The sequence below is a fragment of the Ochlerotatus camptorhynchus genome, unplaced genomic scaffold (assembly GCF_037179485.1).
Source record: "Ochlerotatus camptorhynchus isolate MF236.1 unplaced genomic scaffold, CSIRO-AGI_Acam_v1.1 ptg000193l, whole genome shotgun sequence".
Lineage (NCBI taxonomy): Eukaryota > Metazoa > Arthropoda > Insecta > Diptera > Culicidae > Ochlerotatus > Ochlerotatus camptorhynchus.
Window position 1 is genome coordinate 10,271,545 of NW_027040683.1, and position 24,508 is coordinate 10,296,052.

General features: G+C 42.6%; 2 protein-coding genes across 2 annotated transcripts in view; one reads left to right on the forward strand and one right to left on the reverse strand.

The window, feature by feature from the left end:
- LOC135702518 (uncharacterized) overlaps window positions 1–24,508 on the reverse strand; it is a 575,981-nt gene that overhangs the window by 162,199 nt on the left and 389,274 nt on the right. The gene's annotated exons all lie outside the window — the stretch shown is intronic.
- Window positions 10,646–18,831, forward strand: LOC135702562 (uncharacterized). Its single transcript, XM_065223625.1, has 3 exons — window positions 10,646–10,699; window positions 10,741–11,725; window positions 18,710–18,831. The coding sequence occupies exons 2-3, from the start codon at window positions 10,762–10,764 to the stop codon at window positions 18,829–18,831; spliced, it is 1,086 nt and encodes a 361-aa protein (XP_065079697.1). The 5' UTR covers window positions 10,646–10,699; window positions 10,741–10,761.

Genomic DNA, 24,508 nt, shown 5'->3' on the forward strand with positions numbered 1-24,508 from the left:
ACAATTAATACAGTTTTGTTTTCTTAAATATATATTTATATAAAAAAGTAGTGTCAGCTTTCTTGTCTTTTCTTTTATGAGTTGTTATTTCTTATGGAATAAAAATATTGCTTTAGTTTATGCCGAGACATTGTAAAGTCAATGGTCTCTCAACATTAGTCGTAAAAAAGTGACTTTAGTGACTAAATTTTAAGGAATAGTGACTTTAGTTACTTTTTGGTGAAAAAAGTAACTTTTTAGTGACTGACTTGAAAATAGTGACCAAGTCACTAAAAAGTGACCTGCTACCAGCCCTGCACTACACGCTATTTCTAAACAACGCAAATTTGATTAGGATCTACTCACTGGCTGAGTAAAATGTTCTTCGATTTTCCAGGAAAAACTTTTCGAATATGATAGAGGTTTCTATCAGTCTATTAGTATACTGCTATTTCGTCGATTCTCCTCATATTCAAGCAGATTTTTGAGGAAAATCGAGGAAAATACGTACCTATCTCATGGGCCGTGCATTACAATTCTGATTAGGCCCTTCGAAAAACTCAAGAGCAATTGAAAAGAGCCTCTCAGCATTTGTAAACAAAACGTTCTAAAGCCCTTTCTTCGCAAAGTGCAGGCCGCTCACGTAAACATACATCACCATCGGATAGGGAAAAGTGTCCTCTACACGATGATGTTGGATTGGATAATGTGGGTGGACTTCGATTTCTGAGGAAAGGGCTTTAAAACGGTTTGTTTACAAATGAAAATGGGCCCTGTTCTATTGTTGCTCCAGAACTATCGCTTGACTTGATAGTACGTTATATGTGTGGTAGTGAGATGATCCAATTGGCTTTTATTTTGATTCTAAAAGCATCGTTGTTTATTTTATCTGGATAAATCGGAAAGAACACTCTATCTCATTCTTCCTCATCAGGTCTTACGCTGACAATGTGCGCGATTTCACTTGTCGAACCTTTGTAGATCGAGGGTCACCTTCGATAGAACGAAGTTGCATCCATTTATAGACCCAATATGAGTACAGTAGACCGGCATTGAATCCATGAACCTGGATAGCTTTCATGTTATAATGGTGAGTTTTGCAAGTTTCCGTCGGGCCTAATAAATATCCAAATAATGAGAATATCTAAACTTGAATGTTGAAAGAGAAATATCGTTTGCAACTCAGTTATTAAATAAGATATGGTATAAAATGTAAGTGCAGGGAATTTTGTAGAAGATCTAACAATATTTCAGAAAAGATCTTAAGAGACCATCGCTTCAGTTTAGGGATATTCATTGCAGTTTGTCAGAGATCTTACTTGAAAAAAGCTTAGCTTGGAAGTTTTGGGAGCTTCGTTAAATTTCAAGGACCTTTCCAGAGATGGAAAAAAATATATGAGATTTAAATAAATTCAGAAAACTTCGTAGAAGTTGACGAAATTTTCGAAAAACTGAAGGGAGATTTGTAGATGTTGAGGGAATAGGGGTTACAGGTTATTCTTTGAGACATCCTTCCTAAACAGCAGGTAATATTCAAAAGAGCTCCAGATAGACGAAGATATTAGTAAAGTTCTTTGGATATTTTTTCAAGACTTCTTGATTGATCAAGTTCTGGAAATCTCCAACTGTTAGAAATACAAACGAAGTCTCTCATATATTCTATCAAGGCTGCAAGTTGATCAGAAAGTGTTCAAAAGTTCTCCAACCAATACAAATTGATGGAATCTTTGAATGATGCATCTAGATTTTATGGACATGTTTGTACATTTTCTATAGGAAAGACTGGATTTAGCTATTTTGTCAAAAAATAACACTCCAGGATATTGTGGATGGTTATTCTAACATTGAACGCCGTAAAAGCTCTTATCCGTATAAAGTTCAAGTAAATAATAATTTTGCACCGAATGGGTTCAACCAAAACTAACTACATTTCTAAAAAAAACCAATAACCTTTTGTAGAAATAAATTCAAATAGTACCTATCTAGTTTCAAATAGAGGCACAATCATACAAGTTTGAAGTTCAATGCTGTCGATTGGAATTTAAGTTAAATTTTGGACTTAAATCTTTATTTTATAACTAACTCCGTGATCTTGAAATTTGGTTAGTACTAGGTATCGAAAAAAATAATCTAGATAAATGCTGTAAAATGTTCGTTTTTCATCAAACATTAGAATCTTGGCATTTGAAATCGGTTAGGTAGGGGAAATGGTTCTAATGTTGGCCTATGGCTCTAAGATTGGGCCCATCGTTAAAAATCTGCTATTTATCAATTTTATCTAGATGAACGCGTCATTCGGACGGTACTATTGGATATTTTTGGTTGCTATTGAAAATTTTAGTCGATTGCCCAAATTAGGGGCATTAAGGCCGACATTACATCCACTTCCCCTATCTTAAAAATCTTAGGAAAATTAAATTATAATCTGATCTTTCCTGATGCTTCTTTCATTGAGATTCAAGATTTTTTGAAGTTTGAAAGTCTTAATTTTATTGTAATTCTTATCTCGAAGAATTTTCCTATCGAAAAATAATGTGAGTTTAAAAATCTAGATAAGTTTTCCAAGATCTTTAATTAGGATTTTATTTTGAAGTCCGGGAGATTCAAAGCTGAACCATGAGCTCGAAACTTTTAATTATTGGATATTTTTCTGTATTGATCGAATATTTTTCAGGCATATTTATAGTATAATTATTGAGATTCCTATTTTTTAATCATGTAGGGGAGACGCTCCTATAGTTGCGGTACGTTAGAAGCGTTTACCCTACTACTTTTTTTTTAATAAAATTACAGTCTAGGAAGGATCTGCAAATTTTATCTTAGACTTAAAACTACGATAATAATTGATCAAATTTCGCGATCTTTTATTTGCGTTTGAATTCGAGGAATTTATACTTAAAATCTGTATGTATAAGAAATTTCTATTTTTTTAGTTACAAAATCTTGAAAACATATGGATCTGGGATCTCAAAACTACTTTTATTTTAACTTTCAGAATTTTAAGAATTGTTCATTGACATATATTTTGAACTTTTTTGAATGTCCTAAATGCATTCATTATATATGCACATTACCATATTTCAAAGCCCTCAAAATTTATAGTATCAGAATTTAGTATTGTTACCTATGTCTGAGATTTAATTGATGTTTAAATATAGATGATCTAAAAAAATCTAGTTACAAAATTCATGGAATCATCTAACAAGATAATTTTCTAGTTTGAGGTCCTTAAAATGTTTATGAGATCCGGACGATATGCGATATGTGAAGCTTGAACAAACAATCACTACCTGTCCAAAATCAGTACATATGCGTAGCGTTGTTATGAAATAAATACAATAAAATTTAATCATCGTCGTAAACTTCACCATAATAGGTCGTACTATTGGACGAATTGGAAATGTATCCAACAGGAAAATAAAATAACAAATAGCCCTAAAGCCTTTTGATTGAGTAGCAGTTCCAGAGTTTCTGTTTAACCGTAGTTTAACAAAACTAATAAATGCCACCTCCCCCGCACCCGGCCCCTACTAGTAAAATATTCTAGCTACGCCAATGGGTCAGAACCGTCTTCTTGATTTGGCCAGTAGCTTTGTCATCTACACGGTAACCGAAAAATATCCAATAATGGCTATAAAAGACTCAATATTGACTATCAAGTAAGCATTTTTAGGGAAACTGGGATTACCCATTAAATGAGTAAATTTTTTACCTATTTATGAGTATTTGTTATTCATAAATCAATACTTACTACTCATTTATGTAGTTGTAATAACTCTTAAATGGGTAAAATTTTACTCATTGAAGGGGTAGTCCCAGTTTCCTGTAAAATGCTTACTTTGTAGTCAATATTGAGTTTTTTATAGCCATTATTGGGTATATTGGGGTTACCGTGTGGGAAGCGGCCCGAACATGAATAGAATGTAAACCGGTTATGCGACACATAAAACTGTCAGCACCCAATAACTATTGTATATAGGGGAAATGTCGGCTTCGGTAATACCTTAACCTATTATCGTCAGAGGGTAAACAAAGTCATAGAGCACTCAAATTTGGCCAATAGATGCTCTGAAACACAATGTATCCACATGCCAAAATTGAGCTCTCAAGGAATTAGTTTACCCCCCTTGACGATAATAGGATAAGGTATTGTCGAAGCCGTCATTTACCCTAGTAGTAATAATATCATGTATTAGTCGAAACGGATAAGCTGGTTGTTGGTTCTCATATCACTCGGTCAGCGCTTTCCGCCACTAAAAATAAAAGAGAACCCTCCCATTATACAACTTACCTCTTAACAGATGGGCTGCGAGGAACATGTCTCTGAAGTGTGCCGGAAGCAAATTGAACGCCGTCAACGAGTCAACACCTGCACCGGCGGGATTGGCTGCTGCAGCGGTGGCAGCAGGTATTGCACCAAGTTTGGTCTTTTCGTCCGCACCAGCGGCGGCAGTTCGTGGAGGTAGAAGGCCTGTCGTATCAACAACTATCGGCTGCTGTTGCTGCTGCTGCTGCTGCTGTTCATGATGACGGTGGTGTTGGTGGTGCACACATTTGCTACTGCCGCTGGTCTTACTTTCACCTTTGATGGCGGAATTACTTTCGATCGGGGCTTTCTTGCCGTTCGGTAGCTCTGATGTTGTTGTAGTTGTTGCTGTTGTTGTTGTTGCAGTGGCCGTTGTCGTCGTCGTAGACTGTAGCTTTTGACGGTCGGCATCATCACACCAGTTGCATTGTTTCATCATAAAATGTGTTTAAGGTATTTTTGTTTTGATTTTCTAAAGCACTAGATTTCCTTGGGAGATTGTGTTTGGCGCGGTGAAAGGGTTTGATTTGGGGCCACTTTTAGAAAGCGGCACCGGCCGGTAATTTGATTACCAGCTCAAAGGACTGTTCCGTGACGACCCGCTGGAACTCCCCGTGGTCCGTCATCGGAGTTCTGTGAGCTTGAGCACTCGTTTACTCTAAAAACGTTAACGATCCGTATAAAACTAACATTCAAAGACCAATAAAAGGGTTAACCATCCTAGCTGAGATGTAGTTGTTTGCTGGTTGAAAACTCTGTATCACAATCGATTTCCTGGGTTTATTTGTCACTTGCGAGCACGGCGGGCTCTGTTTAACGAGGATGAATCATCCGGAACGCTCTGTATGTGGCACGGGAAGAGAAAGAAAGAAGCTTATAATCTAAAAAGCACTCCAAAGTAGAAGAGAGTCGGCACCTGTCTGCTTCAGGCCGCCTCTGAATCATCTTCTGGAAGTGGTTAAATTGACTGGCGTTGTTGTCGTGGTCGTCGCCCCCGTATTCAGAAGAAAGTTGGATATCAAATCAACACGGCTGTCACTTGTTTTGACATTTGTCTCGGCCTTTTCCGTATGGGTATAGCTTTTTATCTTTTTGTTGATGGACCCGGCAGTTGAAAGGCCTTTTTCACTTAGAGCACAAAACGGTTCGCCGCGCGCGTGATAAGGGCCACTGCCGGTTGGATTAACAAACCGGGCAGTGGGCGCCACCGACGGAGGGACATTTTGACCTTTTTTGACTACGGTCCACACGGTAACTCCCAGATGGGTGCTGCTGCTGTTGTATTGTCGATATTGCGGTCGTTCCGGGTCCGGAGAAAAGTGATTTTGATTATGTTTTCTGGTTCGGGTTCTTGGAAAGAGGGAATGTGTGGGATGGGCGGACTCTCTCGGACTTTGTGGTGGGATTAGAGGCCTTTGGGAAATGGGAATTTATCGGAAAAGGTGGGTGTGAAAGATATAAATGACAGTGGTAGTACGTGAGGTTGTCAGTTGATTCGTTTGTTCAGGTGGATATCAGGATATCATACAGTGATTCTATATGAACCATTTATTTGAGAAACCGCTGAAGACACATTGTTTATCAAAACGACCTTTTTGCAGTTGTCGGATCTGCTTAGATAAATACACATCTGCTACAAATATCAGAAAAGTTGAATGAGAGGAACCATTTTAAATTAAGATTCAACATATTAGTTTGTAGAGCAACAACATAAATGAAATAAATCATTCGTATGACCCGTGCCCTTCTATTTTGACCTTGGAACTATTCCTTCAGTATTCACGCAATGATACTCTACACCCAAGTTTTTCTTATATTGATCTTAGATCTATATCTTATCCAAACATGCGACTGGATAAGATCTAAGTAGTCAAATATCTTCAGCTTCTCAAAATCATCCTGAACTTACAGAACCTAAGAGATTCCAAAATCAAATAATTTCCACACCGAGAAACACCCCCTATAAATCAATCATTGCAAACACCCCAATTACGAATCCATTCTAATAGTTGCCATCACCAACATGTGCGTGTGATTCCGAACCACCACAGCCGCCGCCGAACAACGACGACGTTGATCGGTGTCGGTGTGTGATATGTGACTGACACACGTGAGTAAACAATCTCATCGCACATGCTCACCTAGGATTTAGAGAGGGAATGAGCGCATCAACAACACAAAAAGGCAATGAAGGTATTCAAAACAGACACATTCGAAAAGAAGAATCCGATAGAAGAGGCAGCAGCACGTAAATCTCTTCTAATCCCTTGGAATTCCCTCGCTTCACCGCGTTATACTGAGGCAAACTCTACGCCGCCGGTTCTTCGGTTGATGAATGAATGGATAACGTTGGGATCGTCTTCGGCGTAGTTTTTGCCGTTCACGAAAGAGCCGCCGCGACCAATTAGACGGCTGAGCTCCATTCCTCACTTCCCACTACCCACCGAATGAAAATGCGCCGGAGGAGAAGAAGCACTCGTTGAGGGAGTTCTTAACTGTTCTTTTCCTTCAACAAATTAACGCGTCATTTAACTTCCGTATCTAAATATGTAATGTTGACTGCTTGAGTCGCACCACCACGACAGAACAAGCAATGTGTCACCGGCTTTGCTTTGCTTCTGTGTTGTTTAAATAATGCATCTTTTCAGGGCACATTTTATGATGGGTGTGTGTGTGAGTGTATGGTGGTAAATGCGGGCCCAGTTAAAGTGCCAGGTTGAGGGGGATTCCGACTTCAGTGCAGTGCACATATGGCCGGGTTGTGGAATTAGTGGGAATTAGTGAGCAGCATGATTTTTATGTCTTTCTAGATTGAATTCAGTGTGGCTGGAGGGGAATTATTGGTGCATAAAATCACTCAAATATAAGCCGTGTTTCCAACTTTTTCTATTCTCAAAGTTCCGGACCACGTTTAATATGAATCACCGTTTGTATCAAAGATTCTTTCGAAGAACATATTCAGGACTAATTATGGGCAGATGACAATTCTTGCAGTTTACTACATAGTTTCTACATGAACTCAAGCTTTAGCGTAAATGAAACACTTTTCAAATGTATTTTAAACGTTTTATGTACTTAAACTTGAAAACTTGAATCAAGTCACACTATCCCAAACAGTTCCTCATTACTAATGAATTTTTAAAATATTAAATCTACCTGAAATTCATGTTGTCATTTCCGGAAACAACTTGATAATCCTGCAGTAATTCAGTCGACTTTCGGTCATTGTAGTTTTGCATTCCACAGACTTAGTTTTTTTTTCTACTGAGCTCGGCTGAGCAAAAATAAGTTTCACTGAGATCTCAGTAAAAGGGACATTTGATTGCTGAGTCTCGGATAATGCTTAGCTGAATCTCAGCAAACAAATGAAATGTTTGCTGAGATCTCAGTAAACACTTTTTTGCCGAGATTTGCACAGCATATCAATAGCTTAATTGCTGAAAAAGATCTTTCAGCAAAGCGAATGTGCAGGTGAAATTTGACGCACTTTCGAACGTACTATTCAACAGATCGAAGTGTGCTATGCTCGTGGCTGGATGTGTTTGTATTCTTCGGTCGCGGTTATTTTGTTTTTTTTTTTACGTAGGACTACGTCTGTGATTTCTATATGGGTGTACACTTTGTGAAAACCGAAAATGGAACATGTAACAACATTATGAAAGATTCTGAACATTAATAAATCAGCTGTCCCTGGACCAATTTCAATAATATTATCACGAATCGATCAGAAATATTTCCACCCACCAATAGCAATGCTTCTGACTGATGATTTTCAACAAGAAACTATTGAAAAAGTGGTAATGTCAAGCATTGTCCAGTGTACAAATAAAAAGTGATAATGTTATCACTGTTTACAGGAAATAAACGTTCTTCCCAAACCCAGTCTTCATAATCGAGTACCACTTGGTTGCACATCAGTCTGCTTTAACCTGAAAAGATATAAAACAGCGCTGCTGTCTAGCCTCAACTCAACAAAATGCAAAATCTTGATAAGGTCGTTGTACCCGCTAATCAATAGGAGATCCACCCTATCCCTGACAAACAAGCTTGCTGTCTACAAGCAAATAATCCTTCCCGTCATAGAGTATGGGTTGCCAATCTGGGAGAGTTGCACACATTCTCATCACCTCAAACTACAAAGGATCCAGAACAAGATCCTGAGGATGATCCTCAACAGTCCACCGCGTACTAGAAATTCTGAGGTATACCACCTGACTGGTCTTCAGACCTTGGAATTACGGAGAACTGCTACCATCAAAAGGTTCAGAGATTGCTGCATGCGATCCGATCAACAGATCATTAGGGTTCTGGCACGTTAGGTTAGGCTACTAGGATAAGTAGGTAGAATATCAAATTTTCTAATTAAAAACAACAAATATGCTTTCCTTAAAAACAAATTTTAAACTATTACAATGTAAAACTAAAATAAAACAGTAACTTGTTACAGACATAATCACTAAAGATGAAGAGCTATCGGACTAAATCAATTGAAATGTACAATAATTGTAAACCACAAGACTATAAGTAAAAAATAAACAAAAAATTTAGTAGTAGTAGCCTCAACTCATTTTCACTTCGGACGGTGGGGTGAGCAGGCAGCAGAAGCAGCAATAGCAGCAGTTGGAAGGTGGTGGCATGTTAGGTAGCCCACTCTTCTACCCAACAAGCAAAAATTACTGGTCGTAGCAAAGGATGAAAAGGTCGAGCAGGTGTCAAGCGTCATCGCAAGGTTCTTCGTGATAACCGCCATCCGTCGTCTGGCTCGCCGTGACGGTGTCAAACGTCTCCGGTCTGATCTACGAGAAAACACGAGGTGTGCTGAAGGTGTTCCTGGAACATGTGATCCGTGATGCTGTCACCTACTTTGAACATGCGTAAGCGGCCATGGATGTCGTCTACGCTTTGAAGCAACAGACGCACTCTGTACAAAGCGGCCACACAAAATGCTCTCCAGAGTTGTAATCTTGTAACCAAACTTGGAAGCAGGGGTGCAAGTGATTTTGATCAATTCTCTTCATCAACTTTCTCTTTGAAAAAAATTACCACACATTTGGTACGCCAACAATTCAAAAGCAGAAAGAGTTAAGATTATAGATGATCGATCAATTAAAAAAAAAACTACATGCTCTTCACATTTGTGCCGTCCACCAGCGGTCCTACGTCAAGCTTCCGTTCGTGCCCCTAGGTACAGACTCTTCTACTTTTTAATGTTCCTGTAAATTTTTTTTTGTAGAATTTTAGCTACAACTATACTAAAGAAAATTAGTGCCTGTGTTTCCAATGTGCCTTTTAATGATAATTCAGGATCAATTAGTGATGTGAGCGTGGAATATTGTGAACAGAAGCTGCTGAAAAAGAAGCATCTATGAACAAGAGGAGGAGGACGATGGCGACTTTAAATGCCCCGTAACGTGGGTAGATCACATTTTCGTGATACGTTACGGGATATACGATCTACCACCGATTCCTAGTCCTGAGTACTTCAAACTAGAGGAACAATAATTTTCAATAATCAAAGGAACACATCTTAGTTCTTGTTACTATTTATGCCTTGTTGATAGTGACAATACTCGGCTTTGTCCACCGACGATGATCTTAAAACAAGGAAAAAATAGTTAGTTAGCCTTCATCTATATGATACCTAATCTTCTATTCGTTGTTTCCTAGTTTGAAGTGGTTAAGACGAGGGTTCTGATGCATGGTCATTATCGATGCAATTGCTTAATTTTGTTACTTAGGAATCCAATTTTGACTAACTGGAAGGAGCTATCACTCTGGGAATGGTATAAATAGCGGGACTCACAAATGAGTATTATGTACACTTAATGTATCTGCAGGTATAAAATAGACCCCACTAGCGGTCCTTAGCCTCTTGTCCAGTAACTCCTATCCTTACCTCCCCGCGGTGCAGGCTGGGGTACGAGTAACCATAAGGAAAATCGGGTACCCAACCCCGGTGGGACCTTGATCGTATGCTGACAGGGAAGGGGGAGGACTCCTCTCTCCGGAGAGTGCAGTCTTCGAGCGTCTGTTCACCATGGAGGTGCGGCTCAAAACGGCGTCTGTTCTCCATGTTAGGAGCGGCTGATCAACATCCTGCTGCCAGCGTGGGACTCTAAACAGTGCTGTGCACGATGGTCCCCCGGCGAGACAATGGGGGTTGGTGCAGGCCCTACAAGTCATCCGTAAAAAAAAACAAAAGTACAGGAAGCAAGCAATGTAAATACGGACCGGAAAAATCGGCATAGACCAAAGCAACGGAAACGGACTAACGATTGGAAACTCGGAACATGGAACACTGCAAGTCTCTCAATTTCTTGGGAAGTACCCGCATTCTTTCCGATTTATTGAGGGCCGCAAGTTCGACATCGTAGCGCTGCAGGAGGTTTGCTGGAAGGGATCGTCGGTACATACGTATAGGGATCATCTACCAGAGCTGCGGCAATACACATGAGCTAGGTACAGCTTTCATCGTGATGGGCGAAATGCAGAAGCGCGTGATTGGGTGGTGGCCAATCCATAGCAGAATGTGCAAGTTGAGGATCAAAGGCCGTTTCTTCAATGTCAGCATAATCAACGTGCACAGCCCTCACTTAGCAAGTGACGATGACGATAAAGACGCTTTTTACGCGCAGCTGGAACGGGAATACGACAGCTGCCCAAGTCATGATGTCAAAATCGTCATCGGAGATCTTAACGCTCAGGTCGGCCAGGAGGAGGAATTCAGACCGATTATAGGGGAGTTCAGCGCCCACCAGCTAACGAACGCCAACGGCCTCAGACTCATCGATTTCGCCGCCTCTAAGAACATGGCCATACGTAGTACCTACTTCCAGCATAGCCTCCCATATCGGTACACCTGGAGATCACCGCAGCAGACAGAATCGCAAATCGACCACGTTTTGATCGACGGAAGGCACTTCTCGGACATTATCGACGTCAGGACCTATCGCGGCGCAAATATCGATTCGGACCACTACTTTCTAATGGTCAAGGTGCGCCAAAAACTTTCCGTTGCCAACAACATTCGGTACCGACGCCCGCCACGGTACAATCTGGAGCGACTGAAGCTGCCCGAAGTCACAACTGAGTACGTGCAATGCCTCGACGCAGCGTTGCCGGATGAGGGAGAGCTCACCGAAGCCCCTCTTGAGGACTGCTGGAGCAGCGTGAAAGCAGCCATTAACAGCGCTGCTGAAGGCGCCGTTGGGTTCGTGGAGCGGAATCGACGGAACGATTGGTTCGACGAAGAGTGTCAGACGGTTTTGGACGAGAAGAACGCAGCGCGGGCGGCGATGCTGCAGCAAGGAACCCGTCATAATGTTGAGCGATATAAACAGAAGCGAAGACAGCAAACCCATATTTTCAGGGATAACAAGTGCCGCCTGGAAGAGCTGAAGTGCGAAGAAATGGAGCAGCTGTATCGTTCTCATGAAACACGCAAGTTCTACAAGAAACTCAAAGCATCCCGCCAAGGCTTTGTGCCGTGAGCCGAAATGTGTCGGGATAAGGCAGGGGGGTATCTTAACGGACGAACGTGAGGTGATTGAAAGGTGGAAGCAGGACTACGATGAACATCTGAACGGCGCAGAGGCGGAGGACCAAGGCGGCAGGAGGAATGGCTTCGCTGGTACAGCGGATGAAGGGGACATGCCAGCTCCCACGATAGGTGAAGTTAAGGATGCTATCCGACAGCTTAAGAACAACAAAGCAGCTGGGAAAGATGGTATCGGAGCGGAACTTATCAAATGTCTGCACCGACTGATAGTCACGATCTGGGATACAGAACAGCTACCGAAGGAGTGGAAAGAGGGAGTAATATGCCCAGTATATAAAAAGGCGACAAACTAGAATGTGAGAACTATCGAGCGATCACTATTCTCAACGCGGCCTACAAAGTGCTTTCCCAGATCATCTTTTGTTGTTTATCTCCGCTAGCAAGCAGATTTGTGTGAAGTTATCAAGCCGGTTTTGTGGATGGGCGATCGACAACGGACCAAATCTTTACGTTGCGGCAGAACCTCCAAAAGTGTCGTGAATATCAAGTCCCTACGCACCACCTATTCATCGATTTCAAGGCCGCTTATGATACTATTGACCGTGAAGAGCTATGGAAGATTATGGACGAGAACGGTTTTCCCGGGAAGATATCGGGTGCGTTATCGGACTCGTTTGAAACTCACAAAGGACTTCGGCAAGGCGATGGTCTTTCCTGCCCCCTGTTCAACATTGCGCTAGAAGGTGTTATGAAACGTGCGGGCTTTAACATGCGGGGCACGATGTTCAATAAGTTCAGCCAGTTCATCTGCTTCGCTGACGACGTGGACACTGTCGGAAGAACGTTTCAGGTCGTGGCGAAGCAGTACACCAGGCTGAAACGTGAAGCAGAGAAGGTTGGATTAAAGGTGAATACGTCGAAGACAAAGTATCTGTTAGCTGGAGGTACCGAGCGGGATAGGGCTCGCATAGGCTGAAGCGTGACAATCGACGGAGATGAGTTCGAGGTGGTGGATGAATTTGTGTACCTCGGATCAATGGTGACGTCGGATAACAACTGCAGCAGAGAAATTCGACGGCGTATTATTGCCGGAAGTCGTGCTTACTACAGACTCCACAAGACCCTGAGGTCGGGTAAACTTCACCTCCGTACTAAATGTACCATGTACAAGACGCTAGTTCCGGTAGTTTTCTACGGGCACGAGACGTGGACGATGCTCGAGGAGGACCTGCAAGCATTGTGTATTCGAGCCTAAGGTGCTGTGAAGAATAGTCGGCAGACCACGGTGGGCTGCTCATGTAGCATGGATGCTGAAAGAGCAACAAACGGAGATAATATTCAGCAGATAACTCGAGAAGGTCAACGATTAACGACTGCGACCTTTTTGCAGTTGAGGAGGACGTTAGGTCGCTTAACGTTCATGGCGACTGAAAGCGCTTGGCTCAGGGCCGAGCTCAGAGGAAAATAATTCTTCGTACGGCGTATATTCAAAGAAATGAATTGCAGCCCAACAAGTGAGTAAGTACATTATTGCACAACTAGCGCTAATTTGAATTGGAAAGTCTAGTCGGATGCCTTTTACATTTCCTTCTAAATTTTAAACCATTTAACAACTAGGTATTACCTAAAGTTGTTTTATTTAAAAACTCTTATATACCCAAAATAAGAGTATTGAAACTGCCCAACGAGCAACTAATAACAACCGTCTCATTTCCCCTTAGCAGATGAATCGATCCGCACATTTGTCGTCGAATTTGGCTTCCTTCCACGGGCTATGATTCGAGCAAAAATGCGCAAAAACTGCAGTTTTTTTAATGTCCTCAAAAACGAGTGCCGAGTCCTGCCAAGAATAAATTACCATCTGCCAGCAGAACCACTACTGACGCAGTGTCTCCGTCTGGCTGGCTGGAACATATAAATTTCCTCAACAATCCACCTCGAAAGTTACTTACCGATCATTCTTGGACCGGTGACAAAACCAACTCCGACGACGACGACGACGGCACACTATCGTAGCAAATTCAATTTGAATCAAAAAACCAACTCTTTTTATTTGCTCACCGTGTTATTATACCACCCAGCCAGCGCAAAAGATGAAGTTTTCCCTTCGTTCGAAAGCACGGTAGAAGAATGGAAAATCCGGAGGTAAGAAACGAGATTGAAAACTTCTACGCCCCTGGCCCCGTCCCCCGTTGTGTATCCGAACCGCCGCAAAGCGAAGGGAAGAATTGAGTTATAATGAAAGGATTATGTCGGGTTTTTATTTCCTGACGGATTTCCCACCGACTGCTGCACGTCTTGGCGATCCGATCCAGATTTTTGCGTGATTCCTTCTCGCAAACCAATCATTATTTTCACGCCCCGAGCATAGTGTTCGGGCGGAAGGATGGACGAACACGGACAGACACCGCACCTCCATCACATTATCGCTCAATTTGTATTCAAACCCAGCACGAGCGGCGACGGCGGCGGCGGCGATGATAAGCCCCCACCAGAAGTCAAGCTGGTGGATCCAGTTGAAGTTTGAGCAAGTGTGAAGGAAGATAGCAATGAGGCTTGGAATAGACTCAGAGAGTATGAGAAAGGAACGAGCGCCTACTCTTTGATTGGCATGGCATTCAAAACATGGCCTACCATTGAATTTTTGTCCAAATCCGCCCCCCCCCCCCCCCCCCGGTCGGCATATCTTCGTATCATCAACATTATCATCTACGGCATGGCGCCACATTAGTAAGTGAGGGTGGGAAAATGTGTCTGTCGGCGATTTCGATTTCGGAAAAATCTCAATTTAGCCAACTCTATCTCCTCGTGTCAAAGTCCAGAAGACCTTGACGGTTCACTGTCGCAGCTCATCACGGGGCACACGATGATAGCTGCTGACCCGGAAAATCGGAGTTCCTTTTTGAGGAGCCGAAAAATCCATAAACGAAACCCACCCACCTCGAGTCACCTTTTTTTTCAGCGGAGCAGAAAATATACATCGGAATCCCCGACCTTGTGTGCCAGAAGAGAGATAATTCAATTCCAATTTTTCGTCCCTCCCGTCGTCCCACTCCCACTCCCACTCCGAGCCGAACGACTTGCAACCACAAATCTCCACACGGTCCGCGTTCCCCCTTCTTCGCGACCCACCCGATCAAGTTTGCGCGATTATGATTTATGCTGCAAGATAAACTTCAAATGTTAACTTTCGCTATGTGTGTTGCACGGGAGAGGTGGGTATCTCTTTTCACAGCTGGTTCGGTTCGGTTCGGAGGCTGCCAGTGGCAAGCAAAAGCAAGCAATGCTCATTTTTATGGAGTCTGTTGCCTTTCGAAAATTGAAACCGAATGTTTTTTTTTTCAACGGCGGCACTGAGATCGGGCTTGTTATGTGCTGTGTTGGACTATCGGTGGTCGTCACTAGGTAATGTCGTGAGAGGTGATGGTAGCGAGGGAGAGGAGCATGCATTCAAATGTAACCCGCTGCAGGTCGTTCGTTTCGTTTGCTCCCTTCGGAAGGCAAGTGCTAGCTCGATACCGTAGAATGTGGTAACTTTGGATGGAAGTTGGAAGAACATCTCCCTCCCCCCCCCATCACACGCAAAACTTCTGCTAATTTTATGCAGTCCAATTATAGAAATTTTTGAAATTTACAGATATTTTTCGCAGACTTCTGAAAAAATCTGGTAAGCGGTCTCTTAACCAAAACAGCTGTTAAAGCCAAGCGAAACCAGCTGGGAAGAGTTTTTAACCAGTATCAACGCCAACCAAACGGCATAAGAGATATGGATCCGAATCAACGCCTTAAACGGGAAAAAGAAGGCTCAACGTTTGGCTATCCGTCTGCCTGACGGCCCTACGCGTGATCCTTCAACCATTGCCGATGTTCTTGCTGATCACTTCGTTTCCCTATTTGCCTTCATGCACCCAACAAATTCCACTACTCCTTCCCTTGATAATTTCACCATCCCGGAGCACGCTCCTCCTTTACCTATCAATGTCTCTTTCCGCATCGACGAACTCCACCTGGCGTTGAGTCGATGCAAGGGGAAGTCGGCCGACCCGGACAATATAGGTTATCCTATGGTTCAACATCTTCCGCATAGCACCAAGTTAGCTTTTCTGGTCATTCTGAACGATGGATGGAAAATACCATGCCCACGGAATGGATACATAGCCTGGTAGTCCCTATCCCCAAGAAAAGCCTCGACTCCAAATAACTTTCGCCCCATCTTTTGAGCTAGCAAAATATTGGAGCGAATGGTCAACCACCGTCTGATTCGCCATCTTGAGGACAACGATTTCCTTGTCCACCGGCAACACACCTTTGCCGGCCTTGGGGTGGTGTTGCAGGATGCAGAGATGTGAACATCGTGTCCCTAGACCTGGAAAAAGCCTACGACCGCGCATGGACCCCACGGATCATCCAACAACTGACTGACTGGGGTCTAAGTGGCCATCTACTGCATTTCGTTAACAATTCGCAAAAGAATCTTTCAAGTAATCATCGGTAATCACCGCTCATCACCGGATGGAAGAGACAGATGCTCTTCAAGGATCCGTCTTAGTCACTATCTTTCTGATTGCCATGAATGGTGTATCTTCGAGGCCCTAGCTGCTTTCAATCGGCCGCACCCTGAAGCAATTGCATAGGAAAACCAAAGCCGGCCACACCGGCCGGATTCGGCTGAAAAGAGTATGTCCCGCTTGTTTAGATTTCGCAATCGTCCTCTACCAAAGGCCATTACATCGAACGGAGTCCTGATCCAATTAAAAAAAAACTACAAGGGACAGCCCTATGGGGTTGTACGCAATGGTGACGTAGGACTACGTGGTCTTATATAATAAATGTTATTTGTTAATTGCATCAGGAGCTTGTGTTTTGTGTACGAATAGGAATTTGAGCAGAGTTCTCTCTGTTTACACTCCTTAGTATGAATATGATTGCCCTGAAAAGAACCTTTTGATATGACTTTTAGTTGGGACATGTCAGAAATTTAACTCTTTTGTAAAATCTTTGTGGCCCTGAAAAGGGCCGATGGTAGTACAGGCTTAAAGCCTTTGGAAGATGATGATGACGTGTAGGCAGCTGGATCAGCAAATCGGACCGGACAATTCCATATTCTTCGGTTCAATGATTGGGCACTCGCAAGAGCCTCGGCCATTCTGCTACTGAACAGGGGTTGAACTGGTGTCTGCAACAGGTTGGAAGGCCGCAGAATATCAGTGTCCACCCAGATAATGCTCCTCCCCTTTTTAGTTTTTTCTCGTTAAACTCCTTCTCTCAACAAGTTGGTAAATCTTAGCCTTTAGCAGAAAGATGCTCAACACTTTTTTCGGCGAATTCATGATCCTGTTTAACGTCATGGTTCTTCTGTATGCCTATTCAGATAAAATAGTACTTTTATTTATTTTCTCTGCTGCGCTAAATCAAACGAGTAGGCATAAGAAGGGATGTCGGTTACGCTCTCGAATAATTCAATAAATATTTAATCGAATAGCTGGAAAAATCTTTACGATTAATCGTTAATCGATAAATTGGACTTTTAGGCATCCCTAGAAAATAGTGTAATTTCATGTTTTTTTGTGGTCCTTCGAAAATGTCGAACAGCAGAATTGCAACCAGCAAGTGTAACCCACGAACCAAAAGTGGTGTGATGCTAGTTTTCATTGCTATGACGACGACTGAATTAAGGGGCTTAGAAGCAGAGGGGTGCAAATCAATTCTCTTCACCGCTTTCCTCTTTTGATGACCATGGCTTCACTAACCTATTTGACACTCTTTCTGATATGCTCTTCTATCATCCAGAACAACAAACATATCAATGAATGTGTTTGCCGTCGAGTTATTAACGAAACAGAAAGTCGATGAAGAGAATCGATCAAAAGCACTTGCACCCATGCTTTCAAGTTTGGTTACAAGATTACAACTCTGGAGAGCATTTTGTGTGGTCGTTGGGGGCGTGTGGTTCTAAATATGGCGAAGAGTATGCAAAATGTTACGCAATTGCATCCTCCCTATTTACACATGCTCGAAGATCGGAGGCGAATGCTAATTCGACTTGTTTCGTCTACTAACGACTCTCTGATGACTGTGTTGGGGAAGCAGCATATTCATGTACGTAATTGGTGGACGCTTTTGGACAATGTTTGACATTTACCACTTTTTTAATAGTTTCTTGTTGAAACAGTCGGATCGATACATAGAAATATTTCTGATCGAGTGATAATAAAATTATTGAAATTGGTTCAAGGGCAGCTGAGTTATCAACGTTCAAAATCATTCATAATTTCGTTACATGTTCGATTTTCGGTTTTCACAAAGTGTCCCCATATATAGAAATCACAGACGTAGTCCTACGTCAAAAAAACCGTCAAGATCCTCGGAGTACGTTTTGATCGGTGCTTAAGGTTTGGTGATCATTTTAATGATATCAAGACCAAATTCAGCGGTGCTGGTGGTGTAGTGGTAAGCGTGATTACCTCTCACCCCAGCAGGCCTGGGTTCAATCCCAGTCGGCGCCGCCGGGATGTTCTGATGCATAACATCTCTGATCACGCCTTCCTTCGGAAGGGAAGTAAAGCCGTTGGTCCCCGGTTCATGAGTTGATGGGTCGATAGGTAGGGTCCAGGTGTGGGAACTGCCTCCCTGACGTCGGTAGCAGTGGTGCTCAGCACGGAAAACAAGATCGACGGAAAACAAATCAAGGAAAAAAAGACCAAATTCAGCACACGCTTGAACATCATCAGTCTCCAAGCCACACAGGTCAGGTGCAGCAACAGAGACATTCTCCTCCGGGTGGCTAGAGCCACTGTCAACAGTCTAATATTCTACGGTATCGAGCTATTCTGCATAGCTAGTGACTCGATCAACACCAGACTAGCATCCACATACAACAACTCGGATCCTTGCTGGACTTCTATCATCTACCCCCGCCGAATCAGCCTGCATCGAACTCGGCACCCTACCCTTCCAATATCAAGTTGCGGAAACGCTCTGCTGTAGGACTATCAGCTATCTGGAGGAGGCTTCCGGAAATTCTGAGGTCTTCCGGAGCTGGGGATAAGACACGTCAACCCTCAACATCGACTGCTCGAATAGTAGAAGATTCCAGACAGGTAACAACTCTCGTGCTATGCACGCTCACGAGATTATCACCACCGCTACACTGACAGCTCCAAAGGTGCTAGTAGGTTCGCTGTTACTTTTCCCGGCGTCGTCAACAATGCTCGATTTTTCTCGACGGAAATCATCACAATATTTTACACTGCCACCACACCCAGTGCCGCCGCTTTGATATCTCCGATATCCAAAGATCCGTGGATACAAAGCATTCAAAGGTGGACTCTCCAGGATTCTGTCTTTGTCTCGATCTCGGGTCACTGAGACATCCAAGGAAATACCGAAGCTGACCACCATGCAGCCACTGGCTGATTTGGTTAGTTGGCCACAAAGAATGTTCCCAGTCCAGATGCCGTTTCGCCAAATCTGTCCTCCGTATCGCCTGGTTTCAGGAGAACCAATAGAAGAGAGCCATTCATCCGAAAAGTGAAAGGCGTGATTGATAAATGGGTAGACGTCCCAAACTGGCGCGACCAACGCATCTTTTCCTGCCTCCGATGCGGACATACACGCTCCACCCACACTATGGGAGGAGTATCGTCTTTTAGGAAGATATGCGAACCCTGCAGTACGACGATGACAATCGAACACTTCATTGTTAACTGCCCCTACTTTCACGGCATCGGGGACTTATACGGAATCCCGACCAGTATCCGAGACGCTCTGGCCAACAGGCTTGATGGAGCCTCACTCGAGAGTTTGAAATGAGCCGAGCGTAGCATTTTTCTGAGGAGTAGAATGCCTACTGCCAAATCATTTCACTGAGCTTCAGAGCTTGTGAGCGAAAGGGGATAAACTGAGAGTGAGGTTTGCTGCCATTCATGTTCATGTTTTCTATCACACGCTCTTACTCTCACTCTGGGTGAACTCTGAGCTTCTTGCTTCGAACACAAAAGTCATCCGGAGTCTCGAAAAGTGCACCTCACGTCAAATCATCCTGTCGCTGAAGTTCACTCTCCCTCTCTCTAGAGGGGTTTTTGTTTACTTCTTCCATATTCCTACCGCCACTCACTCGAGGTGAGGGCTGGCTAAACTAGCAGGACAAGAGTGTTTTAAAACCTCCAGTGAGTTTGGGGAGTTTCAGCAAGCCTGCTGGCCAATGATCCGTCAACGAAAGTGACATTAATATGCTTCATAAATGATACTGGACTGTACATCTGACGCTATCTATCACAAAAACTAACCTTGACCAACTACGACGCTACGGACAATCTTGGTCTAGTTACCCAAACCGTGTACCCAAAAACATCTTACTCTGACACCTCTGAACCAAGACTACGTCCCAAATCCAACTCCGTACTTAACGCTGTAAAACAAAATCTCTGTAATTAGAAGGGTTACCATTTTGAAACTCCCAACTCCGAAGCTAGGGGGGGGCTCTCTACTGGAACCTCCATCCTGATTTTTTTATCAGAATTATCTCAAAAATTTCTTTAGAAACAACTAAAAATTACTTCTGAGTTCATCACAATTTGCTCCATTATACTCTAGAAATTCGCTTTCTGATTTACCCTGCAATTCTAATAAAATTCCTAACAATTCTCGCTGTATTAGCTAGGAATCCCCCAAAGAATTCTCCTGAAAAAATATCTCCTCAATATTGACTACTGTATTCTTCAAGATTTCCCATAATCTTCGGAACATCCTCTATATTATGATCAGAATCCTCTTGGAGTGATCCCGTGAATTCCCTGAAATGGTCATCAGAATTCCTTAGAAACTCTTTTTTGAGTTCCCTGATGATTACAGAATCAAGGTTAGGTTAGGTTTCTTTATTAGGGAGGCTTTCAGCCTGGGACTGGTTCGCCTCCAGCAAACTTACAGAAATAACCTGAAACTCTCAAAACTTCGTTGGAAATGTCCCTTGAAACTTTACTCAAAACTTCTTCGAAATACTCCTAACCAGAGCTGTCACCTGATCACTCAATGTGCGCAATGTACTGATTTTCTGTAATAAACAACGTGAGAATCAAGCAAACACAAAGCTTGCTTGTCTTTCACCCTGCGCAAGTGTAAAGCAGCGGAGAAGAGAAGACAGACACACACCCAGAAATAACGAAAGCTCAATGTGTAGCCATCGCTTCTACGGTTCCGACGCAAAGAGTGCAACTCTTTGTAGGGTTGCAAATGGGAAACCCAACAAAAAGACAAAATTATTCTTCGTTATGCTCTTCTTCATCTCCTATGCATGCAGTCGTGGTAAGCAAAGTCTGCAAATAATTCAAAGAATACATTAGCGCTTATTGTATTACATTCGCTCCCAGTGCCGCACGGAGTGTACCGCTCATTGTGCGGATCACTTTCTCACAGATTAGTTGGAAAAGAGTGTGCGAAGTAAATGGGAGAACCACACACACACTTTGTCGAGTGTTGTGAGATGCATGCACAAAGTTGCTTTGCTAACGCTCTGAGGTGTTTTCCAGCCCTGCTCCTAACAGTGCTTTTGAAATTATCTACAGAATTCCCTTTGGATTTTCATTCTTCACTTGAAATTCTACTTGCAATTACCTTGGAATTCCCCTTAGAGGTCACTTTCAGTTCTCGCTGCAAATCTCTTATAAAAGTTTCCTCTGCAGTTTTAGGTAGAACTGCTCAACAGAGTTGTTCTGGACTAAGGTAGAGGAAGATCCTGACGGTAATGGCAAACCGTCCGAATCCACCTCACTTTTCATCACCACATCACGAGAGTACATCTCTTCTCTTCGGGACCATCAACGCAGCATCCCAACGAACGGCTGGGCGTACGAGGCAGTCGAGCTGACGAGCTCGCTTAAGTGCGCTGAAAGCCACGACAGAGTCCAGGAGGACTGGTGCATTTTATCTGTTTCATGTTTATTTATTAATTGTCATTGTATACATGTAATTGTAGTTGTAATAAATTAGTGTAATTTGTAATTAAAGTACTATTGTGAATTGTGAATACATGGAAGTTAATCACGTACGGAAACCCCGAGCCCAAATCATGGCAGGAATGGCGCTAATTCAACGTCACCAAACAATCTCATGGATAACCTCCTGCGATGATGGGATTTCACATACAGCCCACCAACAATCAAGGATAGGTCGAGGTCCCTGACACGAATTCTATTTTACTTCTAATCCTACTTATCGTCCTCGTTTAATTCCCGGCCATTAGTAACTAGTGCACCTCATTCCTTCTGAGTGGCTAGCTGGCCCGAATGAGAGTTTGAGCGGTGTTTACACACCAAAGGACCACGTCTCACTTCTTTAGCACGAAATAGTTGACTTACTTCGCTCTAATTTCTCAAGTATCCGGCAACTTTCCAATCCTAATAGGAAGTTGTTACAATTTACCAGAAGGAGTGCCTAAGGAAGAGACTACTGTCTTTTCTGGCAAGCTGTCACTACTCAAATTCCACCAAACAGTGGTACATACAGCGAAAATGTCATCACATTGGTTCCCAAGGAGATGGATCCGGTCATTACTCCGGAACTAAGGCCAATTGAGGAATACTGGTCAATTGTGAAGCACATACTGAAGAAAAAGAGTGGAACTGCAATTAACCTGAAGGATTTCAAGTGGAAATGGATTTTGGCAGCCAAACAAGTCGGAACAGGGTTCGTGCAAAGACGATGGACCGTGTACGAAGAAAAGTTCGACCAGCGGCCTATGATAAGAAGGAAGGTCTTAAATTAGTATAATACCTACCAATGTACAGCTGTTACAGTGAACTATGAAAAACAATACGCATTTTTAAACCCCAACCTTTAAATTAAACAAACCAACTTAAATAAGGAAGAATGGAAAAACGAAACCATCCAACATTTTTACAATAAAATAAAAAAGCAAAAAAAAAAGAGAAAAAGAAGAAACGAATCCTCCATTTCCAAGACCTTAAAAAAGTCACCCCATCAAACGGTTTCGAACCAGCGCAGCGCGCCAAGTGCCAGTTGTTTCAAAACTAAGTTTTATTAATTTGGTATCGTGTTGTTTTCTGCTGCCCACCCGCAACCCCGAAACTGTTCAGTGTAGAAAAAGTTTACGCTACTTTGTACCTTTGGTTCAATACCCAGTAGATGATGGCAAGCCAAAAAAAAAAAAGTTGAACAGTTAGTAACTGGAAAGCGGACGACTCACTAACTAAGCAGAGGATTTTCGGTTGATAGTTTTACAGAGGCAAAAGAACAACAACCGATCTAGGGGGAAATTTATGTAAATAGTTGTTGTTTTTTTTTTATTCCTGTCTCATTCGGGTAGAGAAAATTAAATTTTCAATTTGTACCTCTCTGTGCCGGCACCAACTTTGGAGTTGGAAAGAGGGCATTTTTTGTCGTGTGAAATTTTATTGCTATTGTTTAACTTCTTTGGCCTGCGGTACATTTTTCAAGCCCGGGACCGGATTTCGGAACTTCATCTAGCAGCAACCGTGAAACCCGGATTGTAGGTCTCCATAAACTGTCGCTGGTTTGAGGGGCAGGGGAGGAAAGTTATGTTCTATATTGGTTCCGAGCAAACAACCGATGTTCCGGGAAAAGTTACACTCTAAATTGAAACTGTGCCATATTTCCAATCGTTCCTAGTGAAAGGAAAATGTCGAGTGTAAGCCATCAAGATAAGCCCAGGCAGCGGCGGCGGCGACGGCGGTGGTGATGTGATTTATATTGTGCCTTTTTTCGGACCCCGAAAGCGGTATCGCGTAAATCGCTTACAGCCGACTCTGTGGTTGGTTGAGTGTGCCCTTTTCCGATACATCTTGTGTCGTTGTAACGACGACGTACACATGGCTATAAGAGGGCAATGAATAAACAACTAAGCCGAACGAACGAACGAACGAACCAAACAGTGAACGAGAGCGATTACGTGTCTAGGAGCAGGTTCTTTTTCAGGCGCCGAATTGTATTGTAAATGTCAATAAACGTACAAGCAGGGAGCAACGATGGCGACGCCGACGACGCGTGTTGTACGTGAAGGAACATGGAAGATCGTTTAACATTTTACAAATTGGCCATTTTGTTCCATTTGTAATTAGCTAAATTGAATTAAATTTAGCACGAACGGTTGGTTCTCTATGTCGCGTGGGGCTGGAGGAAGGGGGACACATGGAATTTCAGCAGCCGGTAGGTTGATTGATTGGCTAGGTTCTGCGAAGAAATGCGAATGGCTGAACTAAAACGTTGCAATGCAGTGTGAAACAAATTATTCTAAAATAAATCTCAACAGCAACATTTTCACCCTATTAACTAAGTTCAAGTTGGACATAATATTTTTTAAACTGTTCTGAAACAATACGTGTGACAAAACTATGTTTGCCGTAGTCAGTAGTCAGTGAATAACAACAATCTCATATGACGTTTTGACAAGTCAAGTTGTACTGCGTACATGTTACACTGGATGATTTTTCAGAATAACATAATTAATCAGTGTTACATTGCATGTTTTGTAAATCTAGATTCCCTTTCACAGACTTCAGAATAAAGTACCTAACACCGAAAAAAAAGACCGGTACCTTTACTTATAACGTTACATTGGTTTTCCATGCTTCGCCTTTAGAACTTGAGCACCAATCATGCTAGGCAGACAAAATGCCCGAAGTAACTATCAAACAGTGTACATCATACCATTTTATACCAATGATTATCAAAAATAAATGAAAGTAAAT